Below are 21333 nucleotides of genomic sequence, written 5' to 3'. Positions count from 1 at the left end.
AAATCTGAGGTCGTTTATACATAAGCTGACATCCGATCAACTTTTCCAACTTAAGCTTCCAATTAAGAGACTAAATATCTCAATTCACTCTAAAACCACTCCAGACCCAAACCAACTACCCTGGCAAGTCATAATATAGTTGTAGAACACAAAAGAAGAAGAAAATGGGGGAACAGGGCTATAACTCTCTAAACGACCGGCCGGGTCGTTGCATCCTCCCCCTTTTAAAAAAACATTCATCCTTGAATGGGTCTAGAAACATACCTCAAGTCACAAATAGATGTGGATATCTACTCGACATATCCCGCTCGGTCTCCCAAGTAGCCTCCTCCATGGGCTAACCCCTCCACCGCACCTTCACCGGAGCTATATCCTTTGACCTCAACCTTCGGATCTGCCGCTCCAAAATCGCCTCCGGCTCCACATCATAAGTCAAATCGCCATCCAACTGAACTGTACTGAAATCCAAAACACAAGACAGATTGCTGACGTACTTTAAGAGCATAGAAACATGGAATACTGGATGCACACTCGACAAGCTAGGTGGCAAGGCAAGCTTGTAGGCCACCACCCCAATCCTTTGTAGTACCTCAAAAGGCCCAATGAACTGAGGGCTTAACTTGCCCCTCTTCCCAAACCTCATAACACCCTTCATGGTTGATACCTTCAGCAGAACCTTCTCCCCGACCATGTAAGACACATCACGGACCTTTTTGTCAGCATAGCTCTTCTGCCTAGACTACGTTGTGCGAAGCCGCTCCTGAATAAATTTCACCTTGTCTAATGCATGCTGAACCAAGTCTGTACCTATGAGCCTAGCTTCACCTAGATCAAACCATCCTATCGGAGATCTAACCGCCTCCCATATAAAGCCTCATATGGAGCCATTTGGATACTCAACTAATTACTGTTGTTGAATGCAAACTCCGCGAGCAGCAGAAACTGGTTCCATGAACCCCAAAAATCAATGACACAAGCACGTAACATGTCCTCCAATATCTGGATAGTGCGCTCGGACTATCTTTCCGTCTAAGGGTGAAATGCTGTGCTCAACTCAATCTGAGTACCCAACTCTCGCTACACAACTCTCCAAAATTGCAATGCAAATTGTGTGCCTCTAACAGAAATGAAGGAAACTAGGACACGCCAACCACTCTGAAGAATAAGTACTACCAATAGTACAAACTGGAATGAAGTGCGCAGACTTGGTCAGCCGATCCACAATCACCCAAATAACATCAAACTTCCTCAAAGTCCGTGGGAGCCTAACTACGAAATCCCTGGTAATCCACTCCTACTTCCACTCTGGGATCTCTAACCTCTGAAGCAAGCCACCCGGTCTCTAATGCTTATACTTTACATGCTTATAGTTGAGACACCGAGCTATAAACCCAACTATATCTTTCTCCATCCTCCTCCACCAATAGAGCTGTCTCAAATCCTAGTATATCTTCGCGGCACCCGGATGGATAGAATACCACGAGCTGTGGGCCTCCTCAAGAATCAACTCCCGTAGCCCATCTATATTAGGCATACATATCCGGCCTTGCATCCTCAACACCCCGTCATCACCAATAGTCATATCTTTGGCATCACCTCGCTGAACCCTGTCCTGGAGGACGAGTAGATGGGAGTCATCATATTGATGCTCCCTGATACAATAATAAAGAGAAGATCGAGAGACTACACAAGCCAATACTTGGTTTAGCTCAGAAATATCCAATCCGACAAACTGGCTAGCCAAGGCCTGAACATCTAATGTCGATGGCCTCTCTGTGGCTAGAAGATATGCTAAATTCCCCAAACTCTCCGCCCGATGACTCAAGGCATCGGCCACCACATTGGCCTTCCTAGAGTGGTACACAATGATGATTTCATAGTCCTTAAGAATCTCCAACCACCTCAGCTGATGCAAGTTAAGATCCTTCTGCTTGAATAGATGCTACAAACTCCAGTGATCAAGGAAAATCTCACAATGAACACCATACAAATAGTGCTGCCAAATCATCAAGGTGTGAACTATAAATGCTAACTCACGATCATGAACATGCAATTTCTTCTCATGGGTCTTCAACTACCGTGAGGCATAAGTAATAACTCTACCCTCCTGCATCAGAACACACCCGATACCGATCCACGAAGCATCAGAATACATAGAGTAAGAACTAGAAGCTGATAATAGAACTAGAACTAAAGCCATGTCAAAGCAGTCTTGAGCTTCTGAAAGCTCTCCTGGCACTCATCTGACCACCTAAATGGAACACCTTTTTGGGTAAATTTGGTCAAGGGCGATGCAATAGATGAGAAACCCTCCACAAAATGACGGTAATAGCCCGCCAAACCAAGATAGCACTGAATCTCCGTGGCCGAGGTTGGTCTTGGCCAACTTTACATCACCTCTATCTTTTTCGGATCCACCTAAATACCCTCACTGGACACCACATGCCTCAAGAACGCCACTGAACTGAGCTAAAACTCATACTTGGAGAACTCTGCATAAAGCTTCTCCTCCGTCAATCGCTATAACACAATCCTCAGATGTTGGGCATGCTCCTTCTGGCTATGAGAGTACACTAGGATATCATCAATGAATACAATAACAAACAAGTCTAGATAAGGCTGAAACACACTGTTCATCAAATGCATGAACGTTGTCGGGGCATTGGTCAGCCCAAAAGACATCACAAAGAACTCATAATATCCATAATGGGTCCTGAAAGATGTCTTAAGAATATCCAAATCCCGAATCTTTAGATGGTGATACCCTGACATCAAATAAATCTTGGAGAGCACCCTCACTCCCTGAAGCTGGTCAAATAGATCATCAATACGTGGAAAATGATACTTGTTCTTGACTGTGACCTTGTTCAACTGCCTGTAATCAATGCATATCCTCATAGTACCATCCTTCTTCTTTACAAATAGAACTAGTGCACACCAAGGTGACACGCAAGGCCAAATAAACCCCTTATCAAGGAGTTCCTAAAGTTGTTCTTTCAACTTCACCGGTGCCATACGATACAGTGGAATGAAATGGGTTGAGTTCCCAGTACCAAATTAGTACCGAAGTCAATAACCCTATCAAGAGGCATGCCCAACAGGTCTGCAGGAAACACATATGAAAAATTACACACCACAGGAACATAATCAATAGTAGGGGCCTCCGCATAGGATATACAACCCTTCTCAACCATCCGCTGAGCCTTCAAGTATGAAATCACTCTACTGGGAACATAGTCTATAGAGATGCTCTACTCAACCCTCGGCAACCCCGACATCGCCAATGTTACGTTCTTGGCATGACAATAGAGAACAACATGACATGGAGACAGCCAATCCATGCCCAATATCACGTCAAAATTGACCATACTAAGCAACAAAAGATCTACCCTGGTCTCTAGACTCCTAATAGTAACCACACATGACCGATATATACGGTCCAAAATAATAGTATCGCCCACCGAAGTAGATGCATGAATAAATTAAACTAGAGACTCACAGGGCATATCTAGAAAATGAGCGAAATACAAAGGCACATATGGATAAGTGGAACCAGGGTCAAATAATATAGAAGCATCTATATGGCCAACAAAGACAATATATGTAATCACATCATATGAAGCAATGACATCTGGTATGGTAGGGAAAGCGTAGCAATGGGCCTGGTTGCCCCTGATTAGCCTCCCCCTCTCGGGCGACCCTTAGCTGAATAAGCTCTACCCTAGCTGGAAGGGCGGGTGGTGATGCAACTAGTGATGAAGTCGCAGGCTGACTCCTCTACTAAGATGAACCTCTGAAAGGCGGGGATAATATCTCTTGATATTACCAAAATCTCCACGCTCTAAGAAAACTCTCCCTACAAATGGCGATGGGGACTGAAGGGAACCCCGAGTAAATAACTATCAGAAGGTCCTAATGTAGATGAACCCTAAGCTGATGGTTCATGAGATGAACTTTGAGCTGGTAGTGAACCGAATAATGACTTGCCCTACTGATGACTGATTGACCTATGGCCAGATGATGCACCACGGTGATCTTGGCGAGCTGTCTGAGTATGTCTCAATGGACGACCCCTACCGTGCTGGAACTAACCCCTAAAAGGAACACCGCCAAATCCACCTTGACCACGAGGCCTCTTGGCCTTCCTCTCAACCCGCTCCTGGCTGTTAACCATCTCAATCTGACGAGCAATGTCGACAACCTCATCAAAACTAGCACCCAACACTCTCTTTGGCCATGAGCAATCACACCATAAAAGGGAGGCCATCTATGAACCTCCTAATCCTCTTCCTGTCTGTAGGGACCATCTTGATAGCATGTCAGGCCAACTCCGAGAACCTCATCTCATACTACGTCACAGATATATCACCCTAATGAAGTTGCTCAAATTATTTGCACTATTCCTCTTTGCGGGACTGAGGCATGAACTTCTCTAGAAATAGAACAGAGAACTATTTCCAGGTAAGGGGTGTTGTGCCGACCGGCCTACGCCTCTCGTAATCCTCCCACTAACTGAATGCAACCCTAGATAACTGAAAAGTAGTGACAAGACCCCTTTGATCTCCAGCCTGTTTTACGGAGTATCCTCTCACAACTGTCTAAGAAGCCCTTTGCACCCTCTCCTTCTGCACCACTAAAAGATGGAGGTTGGAGTCTCCCAAACCTTTCCAATATACGTTGCTCATCATCAGGCATAGTAGGAACCACATAGTCCTGAGCAGCTGCAACTGGTTAGGGTGGTGGTGCCCCCGATGTCTGGAGTCCCTGTACTACCTGTTCAGGTGTGCGGGCGAAGGGAGTTTGAGTGCCTCCCCCGGCCTGAGAAGTGGTTGCTGCTGTTGAAACAAAGACCGCCTGAGCAAGGCCTGTGCACATGGTCAGAATCTGAGCTAGGGCTTGTGCATATGGTCAGAATCTGAGCTAGGGCCTCTTAGAGGCCAGGAATCATGATGCGCGCATGTGGTGCCTGAGCTGGTCCCGCTGGTGCATCCAAAACTGGGACTTCATCCTGATTTGGGGCAACTGGTTGGTCTGTAGGTACTTTCCCAGCTATTGTGCGGGCTTTACCTCTACCCCTACCATGGCCTCTACCGTGACCTCGGCCTCTTGCAGCCCTGGCTAGTGGTACTGGTGGCTGCCTATCCTGCTTTATAGTACGAGTCCTCACCATCTACGAGAGAATGAAACAACAGATGTTTAGTTACCAGATTATAGATTCGCACGACAAGAATTCAAAAATGTGAAGATTTCCTAAGGGATCTGCAGCCTCTCGACAGACGTCTCCGTACCGATCCGCAAGACTCTACTAAACTCGCTCATGACTCGTGAGACCTATGTAACCTAGGGTTTGATACCAACTTATCACGACCCAAAAACGACCGTCATGATGGAGCCTATCGTGGAACTAGGAAGGCCTCAACTCAACATTTCCAATACAGTAAAGCACTTTCTAGAAATAACAGCGGAACAAATTAACACTAAAAGAAAAACCTTTTCAACTTCAACCAAATACAGTATAATCCATCCCAAAATTAGGGTGTCATTGAGTAAATGAGCGTCTAAATAGCCAGTCTAATAAAAACAGTATCTAGAAAGATAAAATTGAAAGTGCAGAAAGACGAAGGAAGGGAAATCAAGGCCCACAAGCACCCTGAAGCTGCCTTGATAGTCCTTGAACTCTGATGCCTCAATCAAAAGTAGCCGTTGTGACCAAAAATGCCTAGACCTGCACACAACGTGCAGGGAGTAGCGTAAGTACATCCAACTCAGTAAGTAACAAGTCCAAACTTTAGACTGAAAGGTAGTGACAAATTCAACCGGTACAAATAAAATAGAATATAACTGTGCATAAACGTAGACATGCTCTTAAGTCAAATAGGCAACTCAAAACAACAAAGTAAAGCAGACCCGGACAGTGTAATGAATAGAATCTCTGTAATCTCTACATACCAATGCACAAATTGTAAAGGATGCATAATACTGTCACCCTCAAACGGTCACACTCTCGATATCTCAACCACTCGGTACTGTATATGGCCCACACGACCTAGGGAAGATCCATCCCAAAATATATACAACGTTGACCATAGGTGACCCAGTACCGAGGAAAAGGCCAACCAGCCCTATAGAGAAGATCCATCTCTACGTATCAGGTACTTCAGACAAGATCCATGTCCAGGGAAGATCCACCCCTCAATAATATCAACCTTGCTAACTAGGGGTGTGATACAGACTCTGTAGGGGCTCCCACAGCACAAGCGCTATCATAACATAATATATATCCGCTGCGGCATGTAACCCATTCCTATATATGTCATTCACAATCAACTCTTGGCCTCATTCAGTCATCAACCTCTCCACTCTCACTCATGGGCCCACAAATATCATGAAACTAGCCCAAAATAGTAATATTACGATTCAATAGATAGCAATTGAGACTTGTATATGACATGAAATGCATGTACATGATTGAGTACAAAATAACAGTAAAAGTAGTAAAATGACAGCAAGAAATGACCACTTTGGGTCTCAACAGTAGCGACAATAAGCATAAACATGATATCTAACATGATTGATAGCTCAATTACTTTATCACATGATAGAAACATGGGTATCAACAAGGCATTATCAGCACGCATTGCCATGGAGTCACCTAGGTCACAATTCTCACAGTGCATGCCCACACGCCCGTCACTAGGCATGTGCGTCACCTCAATACCAATCACATAATACATATTTCAGGGTTTCAAACCCTCAGAACCGAGTTTGAAAGTGTTACTTACCTCAACTGCCCAAAAATCCTACTCTAAAATACCCTTGTCTCTCGAATGGTCTCCAGATGTCCAGAATCTAGCCACAAGCAATACAAGGTGATCAATATAGGCAAAATGAATAAATTCCACAAAGAATACATGAAATTCTACAAAAAATCCGAAATCGGCCTGAACCCGACCCCTAGGCCCACATCTCAAAATCCGACAAAGTCACAAAACCTGAAAGCACATTCACTCATGAGTCTAACCATACCAAAATTACTCAAATCCGATAACAAAATTCCATTCAAAACCTCAAAATTCTAACTCAAGAGTTCTTCCTCTTTTTCCCCAATTTCTCACCACAAATCACAAATTAGATGATAAAATTAAAGATGTAATCATGGGATTTAACCAAAACCCAGTAGGAATTACTTACTACAATCCACTCCATAAAAACCCTTTCAAGAATCACCTAATTTCGTGTTCTCTAGCTTAAAATATGAAAAATGGGTTCAAATCCAAATTTTTTAAATTAATACTATCTGCCCAGATTTCCTTCTCACGAACGCGACCGTCCTCTCGCGTGTAGGCCAACTCAGACTGCCTCCCTATTTAATCTTTGTGAACACAATCAACGCTTCGCGAACATGAAGCTTTACAAGCTCAACTCATCGCGAACACGGCCTATACCTCACGAACGCATAGACCAAAGACATGGGGTCCCTAGCTGCCTCACTTCTCTTTGCGAGCGCGACACAACTCACGCGTTTGCGATGCATATGCAGACCATACGTTCATGTTCCCGCCCTCTTCTTTGCGAATGCAAAGAACAAAATCTTTATAGGTCACATTAATCCTTCGTGGAGGCTCCTCTCGTGAATGCATAAGAGGAAGCCAGAAAATATACACCAGCAGATATTAGCCATCAACCAAAGTCCTACAATGATCCGTTAACCACCCTAACTCAACCGAGGCACCGGGACCTCAACCAAACATACCATAAATTCATAAAACACTATATGAACTTAGTCGAACCCTCAAACCACCTCAAATAACATCAAAAATATGAATTACACACGGATTCAAGCCTATTGAACTTAGAAATTTCTGAATTCTTCAAACGATGTCAATACATATCAAATCACGTCGTATTTACCTCAAATTTTGTACACCAGTCAATAATGACACCCCAAACCTACTCCAACTTCCTAAACTCCAATCCGACCCTGATATCAAAATTTTCACTGCCGGCCTAAATCGCCAAATTCCAACTTTTGCTAATTCAAGCCTAATTCTACTACAGACCTCCAAATACAATCTGGACGTGTTCCTAAGTCCAAAATCACCTAATGGAGCTAATGGAACCTTTGAAATTCAAATCTGAGGTTGTTTATATATAAGTCGACATCCGGTCGATTTTTCCAACTTAAGCTTCTAATTAAGAGACTAAGTGTCTCAATTCACTCCGAAATCACTCCAAACCCAAACCAACTACCCCGACAAGTCATAAAACAACAGTACAACACAAGATAATCATAAAATGGGGGAACATGGCTATAATTCTCAAAAAACTGTTCGAGTCATTACATTCGCCTAGATCAGCTTATTATCCCTCTTATAAAAGAAAAGGTGGACCCAATTTTCATAAAACGAAACATGGCCAGTCTCATTGTCTAGGTGGTAATAATAGTCATACTAATAAGCCTGGTGTTAACAAAGGTCAGTCTCTTAATCCTCCTTGTCTTCAAGCTGTAATTAAGAAAGAAATCAAGTGTCGGTATTACAAACAAGTAGGTAATAAGAAAGCTGGTTGTCCTCGTAAAATGAAATCAAGTAATATTTTTCTTTTTGTCTTCTTTGAAACTAGTTTCGTTCATGTTCCTTTAAATTCCTGGTGGTTGGATAGTGGTGCAAATATTCATGTAACCAATGACTTGTAGGGTCTAGTGAGCATACGGAAGCCAAAAAAGGATGAAGCCAGTGTTGTTGTGGGCAATGGACTCAAAGTAAAAGTAGAGTTTATAGGGACATCTGTTTTACCTTGTAAAAATAATTCTAGTATTTGTTTTGAAAATACTATTTTGTACCGTCTATGAAACGAAAATTAGTTTATGTTTCCCTTTTGGACAAAGCTGGTTATTCATTTAAATGAAATAATGGTATTATTAAAATTTCCTATGATTCACATGTTGTTGCTGATACCTTTTTAAGTGATGGTCTATATCGCTTGAGTGTATTGAATGAACCTTTTTCTGCAACACATGTTGAAAATATTGCCCATAAAAGGTCTGATATGAGTAAAACAACTTACTTGTTATGGCATAGGTATCTTGGTCATATTTCTAACGAAAGAATTGAACGATTAGTAAAGGAAAATATTTTATATGTTCTTGATCCAAAAGATTTTGAAATTTGTGTGGATCGTGTCAAAGGTAAAATGACCAAGGTTAAGAGAAAGGGTTCCACTAGGAGCTCTTAACTCTTAGAAATTATTCATACCGATATTACTGGACCTTATGTACCTACTTTCACCAATCATAAGTATTTTATTGCTTTTATTTCAAGATACTGTTATATGTACCTTTTAAAAGAAAAATCTGAAGCACTTGATAAGTTTAAAATTTACAAGACTAAAGTTGAAAAACAGCTTGGGAAGTCCATTAAGATAGCGAGGTCTGACCGTGGTGGTGAGTACTATGGAAAATATGATGAGTTTGGTCAATGTATGAGGCCTTTTACTTTATTTTTGGAAGAATAAGGCATAGTAGCACAATATTTCATGCCAGGTACTCCTGAGCAGAATGGTGTTGCTGAAAGACAAAATTGTACTCTCATGAAGATGGTGAGAAGTACGATGTCAAGGACTAGGCTACCTGAGTATCTTTGGGGTGAAACCTTAAAAACAACTAGCTATACCCTAAATAGAGTTCCTACGAAATCTGTCTTGAAAACTCCCTTTGAACTATGGATAACCCGTAAACCTAGCTTGAATCATTTTCACATTTGGGGATGTCCAGCTGAAGTTCGTATTTATTCATCCACAGAAAAGAAAACCAATCCTAAAACTACTAGTTATTTCTTTATAGTCTATTCTGATCACTCTAAAGGTTTTAGGGTTTTTTGTCCTGGGCGTGGCACAAGAATCGTGGAGTCTATTAATGCAAAATTTCTTGAGCATGATTTTTGTGATTGTCATTTGTGGTAAGAAAATTGTATTGAAATAGAAGGGAGTCATTGTCCCAGTACCTATTGTGCATGAAAAGGTGGTAAACCAACCTATTCATAGGAGGAGAATCAAGGGAACAATGACGCAGATCCCATAGTTCCTGAGCAAAATATACACAATGAAGCACTCCGCAGGTCACAAAGAGAAAGAAGGTCTGCCATCTCTGATGATTTTATCGTATATGTGACTGAAAATCTTAGTGATACTGGAGAGTTAATTGACCCTTTATTGTATGCTCAAGCTATTTCCTCTCCATATGTTGATAAATGGCGTGAGGCAATGGAAGATGAAATGCGCTTCATGAAACACAATAGCGTATGGGAATTAGTTGAATTTCCAGTAGGTTTTAGTCCTATTAGTTGTAAATGGGTGTTTAAAACTAAAAGAGACTCCAAGGGAAACACAGACCGTTATAAAGCAAGGTTGGTTGTTAAGGGTTACACTTAGGAAGAAGGTATTGATTATAAAGAAACATTTTCTCCTTTTTCATTTAAGGATGCATTTAGAGTCGCGATGGCTCTTGTGGCTCATTTTGATTTAGAGTTATGCAAAATGGATGTTATAATTTCTTTCCTGAATGAGAGTCTGCTTGAAGAAGTTTACATGGTTCAAACTGAAGGCTTTAAAGAAGGTGTTAAAGAAAATCTAGTGTGCAAGCTTAACAAATCTGTATATGGGCTTATGAATGTGTTTATATCAAAATAGCTAATGGCAATTTTATTATTATGGTTATATATGTTGATGACATTCTCCTTTCCACAAATGATTTGGGCTTGATGAAAGCGGCCAAGCAATTTTTGTCTAGGTCTTTTAAAATAAAAGATCTTGGTGAAGCCTCGTATGTTCTTGGGATAGAAATTAAAAGAGATATGTCACGTGATTTGTTGGATTCATCACAACGTTAATATATTGAGAGTGTTCTTAAAAAACTTTATATGCAATACTGTAGGCCTGGTGTTGCACATGTTGTAAAAGGGGACAAACTTAGCAAGGATTAATATCCGAAAAATGATGTTGAAAAGATAACAATGAGAGATGTGCCTCTGCAAGCGGTTGCTGGTTGTTTGGTGTACATATAGGTTTGTACAAGGCCTGATATACCATTTGCTGCTAATATATCGGGAGATTTTCTTCTAATCCTGGGTGGGCACATTGGGTGGCTGCAAAAAAGTGATAAGATATCTACAACACACCAAAAACTTCATGCTTGTGTACAAAAAGGTTGATAATCTGGACCTGCTGGGATATTCAGATTCTAATTTGCAGGTTGTCATGACACGATGAAATCAAATTCTAGGTATAATTTTATGTTGGCTGGAGGTGTTGTTTCTTGGAAAAGTGAGAAACAAAGTATCACTGCTACATCCACAATGAAAGCTGAGTTTATTGCTTGTTTAAAGACTGCTTCACATGTTGTCTGGATGAAGAATTTTCTTACTAAATTGTAAATTATCGATTTTATATATGAGTCGGTGACTATTTTTTGTGATAACAGTGCAGTTGTGTTCTTCTCTAAGAATAACAATAGAACAAAAGACTCTAAGCATGTTAGCCTTAAGTTTCTTAAGATTAGAAACATGGTAAAAAAAGGTGATATATGTATTGAGCATATTAGCACAGAATCTATATTGGCTGATCTTTTGACTGAGGTCTTAGGCCTATAGTGTTTAATGAACATGCTAAAAACATGGGTATTTTAGAGTCTTTTGATGTGGTTTAGTCAGTGGAAGTTACGTTGTAATTGCTAACAGAGATATTGCTTTTAATAAATTCTATTTTTATGCAAGCTTGTGTTATTTGATATTTGTTATGCTTATTGACTAACATGATAAATTATTTTTTTTATTTCCAATTGGATATTGCATAAACTTATGATATCTGTGAGTTTTGTTGTTTGTTGCCTTGATTACCCCGGGTAAGGCACAAGGGAAACCTCCTAAAGTGATATGATTTTAATGTCAATTAATTTGGAGGCTCTGTTGATACCCAATTTTTTTTCTGTATATTTTTTAATATGCAAAATACTTTTAAAATAGCATATGTATGCATATATAAGTATGTTCAAATTTTTTATTATTTTTCCTTAATTTTTAAAAAAATTTAAATCAATTTATTGCCCTATTTTTATCCAGAAAAACACAATAATTATTCCCAAAATTATCATTTTTAGTGATTCATTTATTTGACTCTTGTATTTATTCTAAAATATAGCTAAGATAATTTTTATAAATTTATTTAGTATTTTTTAAGCCGAATTGCATATAATTGCAATATTAGCCTCCTTTAGAATTAATTACGTTTATGTCTATAAAAATTAAGACCAGTATTTTTTATTTGATAATTATGTACTATTAGTCATTTTAGTACCTTTAATTTATTTCCAGAAATTAATTTACTATTTTTAAAAAATGAAAAGGGAGAAATTGGCTATTTAAAATCTAGCCCAATTATATTTCAATTATGGCCTAAATTGAACCATCAATATGGAGCCCAATTACCAAGACCCAAGTCCCATTTAACCTGACCCTCGACCCAATTAAAATAACCCACCCGGATCCCCTACCTACCCGTTCAATCCAGGCCGTTGATCAAAATGATCAATGGCCACCAAACCCCCTTTCCATTTTTAATCTCGAAATACCCCCTAAACCTAACCATTTCACACCCCCAGCCACCTCTGAATCCCTTTTTCTCTCAATTCTCTCTCAAACCCTAGTCGCCGCCCTCCACTACAACCCTAAAGCATCCCAAATCCATGGCTTCCAAAGTCATCGGAGGCCTATATCCACTCCCTTTGGCTTCTACGTGTTCGATTATCATGGTTTCAAGGCTTAGGCTTGAAAGAGATTGGTCCAGACCTTGGTCGATTTCTGTTTATGGCTGTTCTCCTGTCATCTCTGACCTTTCTCCGGCCAGCCATCGCTACACGAGTCAGACTCTTGACTCTCCTACTTAGATCGATGGTTTTCAAAGCCTTTCTTATAATTTGGGGTTCTTCTGAAACCCTAACCTTTAAGGTTCTTCCAATTTCTTTTAGATCTGTGTTTGCTCTAAACTTCCAAACGTTTTTCTCAAAGTTTCTTTTAAAACTCTACATTCAAAACTTGTTATCTTTCTGATTAAGATTCTGTTAAGTTATTTCGAAACCTTTCTTTTATTTTTTTGATATGTTTTGCTGGTTTGCTCGTATTATCCTACTGTTTGAGTTTGCATGTTAAAACCCCTAATTTCTTCTAACTGTTTCTTAAGTGAATGTTGTCTGCCTGAGTTTTGTCCGATATGTCTATTTATCCTCTTTTTAAAACCCTTCTATTGTGGAAAATCTTATGGTTTTGGGTCTGAGACTGTTTCTATCTTCTCTTTAAAACACCTATGTTGAAAGCCCTAATTTTTCTAAGGTTCTTCGTTTGATTTTGTGACTGGCCTGTTCTTGTTTGAGTTTTTGTGACTATCTCGCTTTGAATGTGTTTCTACTGAGTTTCTTATGCATAACTTACATGCTTATATTCGTCTTGACTAGTCAAGACTTGCTTCTTCGCTTGCTATGTCTGGTTGATTCTGGTCGAAAATCTTATGGTTTTGGGTCTGAGACTGTTTCTATCTTCTCTTTAAAACACCTATGTTGAAAGCCCTAATTTTTCTAAGGTTCTTCGTTTGATTTTGTGACTGGCCTGTTCTTGTTTGAGTTTATGTGACTATCTCGCTTTGAATGTGTTTCTACTGAGTTTCTTATGCATAACTTACATGCTTATGTTCGTCTTGACTAGTCAAGACTTGCTTCTTCGCTTGCTATGTCTGGTTAATCATATCTTACTCCAATTATATGCTAAAACCGGACTCATGACTCTCTCTTTGACTGACTCAGAGTTCCCTGTTTCTTGGCTTGATTTGAAAACTTCCCTTTAAACTTTCGATTCTCCTATTTTAGCTTGGTTTATTTGCTTACTCATGAGAACCCATGTCACTCTCCTTATATTAGTAATTTCGAATCCTGGATTCCCTGATTTACTATGCACTGATTCTCGATTATCTCCATATTTTGCAATTTTATTTTGTTTCTTGCCTTATTTAGTCAACCGAGTATTTTACTGATTCTTCAATAGTTGTTTTCCTTAATTGAACCCCTATGTACTTACCCCTAATTGTCTATTCTATACATGATACTCTACTTAATTTCTTTCCTTAAACATTTTCTGCCCATTACCGTTGGTTGATTGCCCCATTAATTAAAGGAAGTACTTATACTGATTTGATTTTAATTAGTACATAGTTCCATAATTATTGCTAAACTATGATTCTTGCCTTATTTTCTACCTGTTTTCAAACTATAAGTACCCTGCTCTCTCATTAGCACAAACACACGAACACTTTAGTTCTGAAATCATACTTACACTCAAAACACTCTCATGCTTTACTACTTGTACTGTGTCCTGTTTAGTTGGTTGAAAGCCAAAGCTATATTTCGAAGTCCTGCTACCTTTCTTTATTGCATTTTGCTTCTTTGACTTGTATGTTCTGATTAAGATTTTAGCATCAACAACAATATGTTTACTTAATACTTTTGCATTTTTGTCCGCCTACTGCTTGTATCTAATTCAGTAATTTCATTTAGCATGCTGTAATTTCTTTCTCCTGTCCTGAGTCAATGTATTATGAATCCTAAACCGCTACCCTAATGTGTGATATTTATGGTTTGTTTGGGGCATGACAGTATTGAACATTGTTGTCCATGACTCAAACTTGATCCCCATGGGATCATAACCTTTATGTTTTCTCTAGTGTTGTGTGTTATGGTGGGCTTATAGGCATGCCAACATCTTCTGTTGTTGTGCATGCCCCAAGTTGACCCTTGCCTAAGTACAGAGGCTCTTTGCAATGAATTCCCAACCCCTGAACCCTTTTGTATGAAGCTATCAACTCTGTAATTGTTTTCCAGCACGTCTTTTCCTCTTCTTTACTTTCTTAGTTCTTAAAGCTTTGTTTCTGCACTTCCACTCTCTCTTAGACTTAAGTTCCTCCCCCCTCTTGTGAGCCTTGCCTTAGGACCCATGAGCTCCCTCTGAACTTGGACACATGAGGGATGACATTTCCATACTGCACTTGTCCTTATTCTGGTTATGAAACTTGAGTGTGACACTACCCGGGGTCCTATTAAGGCCCTTAGGGAACCCTGACACACTCAAGTCTGAGAAAGGCTTTGGATCAGTGTTCTTTGAGTTGGTTTATCTCATAACTCAGAGAAGAACTCAAGAATCAGGCCCCCTCTGGTTGTACTTTTCTTTGTATTTTTCTGATGTAATTTGTAATAAGTTGTAATAAACATTTAGGGTTGGATAGTGAAAAGGGTTGGGTAACTATGCATGTAAGGGTAGAAAATATGCCTATAGGGTACTTTTAATTCTGCATATTCAAACTTCATTTAGAAACCATGCTTATAGGGTTCAAATCAGTCCTGCATTCTAGATAGCATGCCTATAGGTTGCTGCGATGTTTCCTTGCTTGTGTACATTCAGATACTATACTAATAAGGTTTAAAACCAGTTTTTGCATTTAGATACCATGTCCATAAGGCTTAAAACAATTTTCTGCATTTAGATACCATGTCTATAAGGATCTAAAATCAGTAACGCATATAAACCATGCCTGTTGGGATTCTGAAATAATCTGATTCACTTCGTTCATGTTCAATGTTAGATACCATGTTCATAGGAATTAAAATCAGTAATAGTAGATACTATCACCTACAGAATCTATAACCAGTCTATTTTTGTCCGTTCTGAATATCCTTTTAATAACCTAATTCCCTCGCTTAACAAGGTTTAGCAACCATGCCAATAGGATTTTAAAAAAATTTATTTCAAGTTTCTACTGTCTCATCACCTTCTGAATTCAGTAGATATCATGCCTATAGGACCCCGTCTAACATTTAGGCAAGCCTTAGAGTAATAACTGTTAATGAATCTGCTTCTGTTAATCGCTACAACCAGCAGGCAGGCCTGATTCAGAATTCTTATCTGAGTTATGTCATAAACTAATCTGCCTCAATAGCTAATCCCCCCTCATCTTTAATATTTTTAATCAGACCTAAGCAGTATGTGTAAGACATGCTATTTTATGTGTTTTTGTTTGAGGAGGTATACTTGAGCCTTTGTTTGTTTTATATGTTTCCCCAAACATGTAGTATGTGTTTTGTATGTCGCATTAGAATTTTTACCTTTGAAACTTCAAATAAGCCTAATATCCCTCCCTTCTAGGATTAGTAGTCCTAAGTGCCTCCGGGACTAATAGGATTGGGACGGGTAATAGCATGCAATAAGTAATCGAGACCAATCCGCACTTTAATACCTTAACGAGGTAGGAAGGGTAGATATGGATATGATGACCACGCAATAACGTCACGTGTAGCCCCTCATTGAGGAGTGATTACCGGACATTATGTGGGGTGATCCATATTTTTAATAAACCTAGGACTCCCCTTCCTTTATTCTTTATTCTTTTAGCATTTTAACTCCTTATTTTAAAATCAGCTCTTTGATTGTTCTTTTACTTTCAAACCATTATGTATTGAAATCTCCTCTTTTTTGAGCCTTATTTGCTTATATGTTAATTGCACCCAAATTCACAAAAACTGTCTGGCCGGGAACCACCCTAGTGGATCCTGAGGGGTGCCTAACACCTTCCCCTTAGGATAATTTCAAGCCTTTACCATATCTATAGTTATTCAATCATACTCAGAGTTGAATCTCTATTGGTGTCCTAATGCACCTTAATCATTAGGTGGCGACTCTTCAAACCCAGTTCCCAAAAGGAACGAGTTGTCCTTCCAAATGTCATAAACTAGATTTCGCGAGAAAAAGTGGGCGCGACAGCATGGCGACTCTGCTGGGGATTCTTTATGCTTTTACCATTTCAGGCTATTATTTTGAATTTATATTTCTCTATGTGCAATTACTTGTTTAATTCCTTTAAGCATTCAATTCCCTTTTCAATTGCAAAACTGACTTATCTTTTGTTTCTTTCCTTTATTACTGCTTTAAATTATGAAACTACTGTATTTACAGCTTTCCTAAATGTGCAAATACGTGACAACATGCCTTTAATTGTGGCATAATCATGCTCAACATCATAGTCCACTCATGCCAAACAAATACCATAGCAACGCTTATAATGAGTGATTGCGCTCTTCCGATATTACCACCCCCTAAATCTGGAAAAGGCATATTTGCAGTAAAACTAGTCGATCAACGGTGTAGTCGATAGTTCCGTGCCTTTTCCCCTTGAGTTGCCCGCTCAAGAATACCAGTCTAAATTCCCATAGAAACATTGATCTGTTTAAACTATGCATGCATCATGGTCAAACCTAGCTGAGTCAGTTATATTGTCCGCATAATGACTCTTTAAGATAGCCTTGTCCAAAGTCCACTAGGTTTCCCTTAAACCCAAACGGACATAATCACGTTCTGTGTATTTATTTGGAGAACTAAATGTGTTTGTGCCAATTTTTGATATTAAATAGTCGAGTCCGGTGGGGTTAAGGGCCTATCCCTTTTATCTTGCAGAAATATGAGGCACGAAGTCCCCAGATTTGGCATGGTCACCAACATCCACCCAAAATTGCTAAGTTGGTGGGAGGATCTTCACTCCAGTGATCAGACCATTGTCTGGAAATATCTGGGCAACCTACCTTCCCTCTTGGAAATCCAACCCAACAACAAGATCATAGAAACTGCTACTTTGTTCTAGGATTGTGAGAGGTCCGTATTCCACTTCGGGGACATTGAAATGACACCTTTGCTAGAAGAAATAAGAGGATTGGCCGGTGTAGCATAGGAAACTCCGGGTTTGTTAATGCATAGGAACCGCAAGGGTAGGGGTTTTCTCAAAATGATGGGTCTGAAAGGAATCCGGAACTGACATGTCTAAAAGAATCCTACATCCCTTTTGACTATTTGTATGAGAGTTACGGTCAAAACAAATCCTACCATACCTATCCTGACGAGTTTGCCATCACATCATTGGGGCATATTCAGCGAAGGATCTTCATCTTTATGTTTTTGTTTTCTGGGGATGATAGTGTTTCCAATAAAGAAAGCAAGGATCCATACCAGGCTGGCTATGGTAACTAAAACTCTAATAGAGGGAATTGGTGGGCAAACATTCAGTATTGTGCACATGATTATTGCAGAAATATACCGAGCATTGGAGAAGTGCCAACAAGGAGCCAAACACTTCGAAGGTTGTAGTTTGCTACTCCAGCTCTGGCTCATGGAGCATCTCCAAAGGGGTGAATACCGACAAGAGATTAAGCGAAGGGATTGGTATGATCATATAGCCTTCCATCATCCAAGGCGAATGAATTACATGCCCAACATGTTCGCTCAGCCGGAAGACGCCAAGGGATGGGTAGAGTTGTTTGATAATCTAACAGAGGGTTAGGTACAATAGATGTTCGAGTGGTTCCCTACCGAAGAGTTCATTTCCCGGTCCAGGGATGTACCATTTCAGATACTGATCGGTATGAGAGGAATATATCCTTACGTCCCTCTCCGGGTTATGAGGCAAGATGATAAGAAGCAGGTTGTACCCAAGGTCGACAAGATGAGTCATTTCCGGGTCGACTTCCAGGATGATGATAGCCCTTACAAGTGCCAAGCTCAGCATATGTGGCACTGCAAGATCGTCATGGGGAGGGATACCATCGAGCCGGACAGATACCACTCCGGGTTTGTTCGAGGTCATGGGATCATAGATGAAAAGGCCGAGGCACATGTCAAATACAATCAACTACGCAAGAGGATCTGGGAATGCGAAAGCGAGCACCGTGAGATACAAGAAGCCAACCAAAAGCTGATTGAGGAATGGAAAGACATGGCTGTCAGTGCCAATAAGTGACTGGGATACTTGGAGCAGGGCATAGTGGAGCTGGAAAGGAAATTCCTCAAAAGAATCGAGGATTGCCAAATGTTGAAGGTAACGAGGGCAGACATCTAGCCAGATCCTACCTATTGCTGGGACTTCGCGAGTTAGGAAAGTTGTTCGATGGAGCCAAGGATGCCGAGTATGGGGAAGGTCCTTCTGGGGCCAAATAGATAGAAATTTTTCTTTTGATTTATGAAATGTAATAAGGCCAATAGCCACTAGTGACTTTTATTTCCTGTTATTTAGTGTCGATTTGGGATTCATCTACTTTTTATCAATAAAATGAGGCATTTAACATTCTAAGTTCTCCTAATCAATTTGTCGCTAGGCCTACCTCGGGCACAACGAGGTTCCCAAATTAGGACATGGTTTACATTATGCACTATATTTTTAAATATCGCAACATTTTCTTATAATCCTCACTAACTTGTTACCTTTTTGTTTTATTCCCCTTCCTAAAGGTTAGTTCGTGCATTCTGGCAATATTATCTTATTCCACAAGATCCAGGGGACCTCCATCCACTCCTCCTCTTAGTCTTGCCAAAAACAAGAAAAAAGGGAAGATGTAAGATTTGAACAATGCTATAAAGGAGAACTCAGCTGAACGGGTAGAGGTCACTCATGCTCATGGTACTTAGGTTTCCAAAGAAAATGCATCCCAACTAGAGCAAAAGATGCTAAAATTCCAAGAGGAGCTTGATCAGGTTCAGAATCTGGCAAATCTGTCATTTTCCCTTACCACTCCAGATGTTAATTTCCCAAATGCTCAAAACCCCACACCTCCACAAAATATCCCAAAGAGACAAAACCATCCCGCTCCTCACCACCACTGCAACACGTGCCATACTTCAAACAATACTCCACTGCTTATCCCAGAACCCCTAAACTCCACAATGACCACTTCCACACCCATCATAACACCCACATCTACGTGGAGACTATGCCACACTCCACCCAACCTATCTCAAGCACACCCGAGTCTGATGATAGAGACTCGCTCATCAGGAATCTAGCTCAAGAACTTAAGAAATTGACTAGCCGGATTCAAGACGTTGAAGGAAGTAAGGGCTGAATTATGTAGATCTTTGCATACAACCCGATGTCGAATTGACCGAGGGGTACAAACCTTAGATGTTCGAAGTGTTTGATGGTATAGGGGATCCAAGAGTACATTTGAGAACGTACTGTGACAAGCTGGTTGGAGTAGGGAAAGACGAGAGAATCTGCATAAAGCTGTTCTTGAGGAGTCTGAAAGGAGATGCTCTATCTTGGTACATTAGCCAAGATCCGAAAAATGGTAAAATTGGGTAGGTATGGCATCCGACTTTATGGACAGGTTCAAGTTGAATACAGAGAATGCGCCGAATGTGTTATACATTCAGAATCTAAAGAAGAAGTCTACAGAAACATTTGCGAGTATGCTACTCGCTGGAGGTCCAAAGCTGCTAAGGTCAGACCTGCCTTAGAGGAGGAACCGATGAACAAATTATTTGTCAAGGCTTAGGACCCCCAGTATTATGAACGACTAATGTTGATTGAGAGCCATAAATTTTCTTACATTATCAAGCTGGGCGAAAGGATCGAAGAGGGCATCAAAAGCGGTATAGTTACAAATTTCGAGGCCTTGCAAGCTACAAACAAGGCCTTACAGTCTGGTGGTACATCCAATAAAAGGGACGTAGGGGCTGCTATGGTTGCACAAAAAACCAAATCTCCCATCAAATACCAAACCTACCCAATGCTTCCACTCACATATCAACCTACCCCGAACTACCCAACTCTACTACCTCCTTATCACTCACCTCCTCCTCCCACATATCAGCCTACTTCACCTAGATATTTCCAACCCGCACATGTTTACCAAACCTACAATGCTCAACCTTCCCACTATTAATCCCTTTCTTCACGCCAAAACTTCCCTAGACCTCGACCAATTTTCTACCGCAGACACCCGAAATAATATACAACCATTGTTGAACCTATTGACCAGTTGTACGAAAGACTCAGAGATGCTGGTTATGTCACCCCCATCCCTGCTGAAACTCTTACGAACCCTTCTCAGTGGGTTAAACCGAACAAATCCTATGCATACCATTCCGGCATGAAAGGACACACCATCGACGAATGTCATTCTCTGAAGGACAAGATCCAGGCTTTGATTGACAACAAGGTTATTGTAGTGAAGGAACCCGCTCCGAATGTATGCAATAATCTTCTGCCAGACCATAAGGGTGGAGGCGTTCACATGATTGAAATAAAGGATGATTGGGATTCTGAGGGATCAATCGAGTTGATCGCAGAGGGTGATGACCCAAAGAAGCCAATAGTTACCCTTAATCCGATCATAGTCCAGATTCAGCCATCTGGAGATGTTGAGGTAAATATGTCCGTGCCACTTGAGTTTGAAACACGTCATATGCAAAGACACCAGCA

The 21333-nt window shown here is 40.3% G+C and overlaps 1 protein-coding gene across 1 annotated transcript; it reads left to right on the top strand.

Annotated features, from left to right (window-relative positions):
* The first annotated feature begins 8305 nt into the window (after nt 1-8305).
* On the top strand, nt 8306-11429 carry LOC142170231 (uncharacterized). Its single transcript, XM_075232087.1, has 7 exons — nt 8306-8588; nt 9347-9478; nt 9542-9597; nt 10042-10320; nt 10477-10650; nt 11061-11151; nt 11248-11429. Exons 1-7 carry the CDS (start codon nt 8306-8308, stop codon nt 11427-11429), a joined length of 1197 nt encoding a protein of 398 aa, XP_075088188.1.
* Nucleotides 11430-21333: the final 9904 nt, after the last annotated feature.

The sequence above is a fragment of the Nicotiana tabacum genome, chromosome 16, assembly GCF_000715075.1.
Source record: "Nicotiana tabacum cultivar K326 chromosome 16, ASM71507v2, whole genome shotgun sequence".
NCBI classification, from domain to species: domain Eukaryota; kingdom Viridiplantae; phylum Streptophyta; class Magnoliopsida; order Solanales; family Solanaceae; genus Nicotiana; species Nicotiana tabacum.
This window is presented reverse-complemented; position numbering and strand designations above follow the sequence as displayed.

What these genes read in the sequence shown, in the direction of transcription:
- LOC142170231 (XM_075232087.1), top strand. Translation starts at nt 8,306, where the DNA reads ATGGCTATAATTCTCAAAAAACTGTTCGAGTCATTACATTCGCCTAGA. An exon ending in TGTGCAAGCTTAACAAATCT is followed by an intron (nt 10,651 to 11,060) that starts GTATATGGGCTT and finishes GTGTACATATAG; the next exon opens with GTTTGTACAAGGCCTGATAT. An exon ending in CATTGGGTGGCTGCAAAAAA is followed by an intron (nt 11,152 to 11,247) that starts GTGATAAGATAT and finishes TCTAATTTGCAG; the next exon opens with GTTGTCATGACACGATGAAA.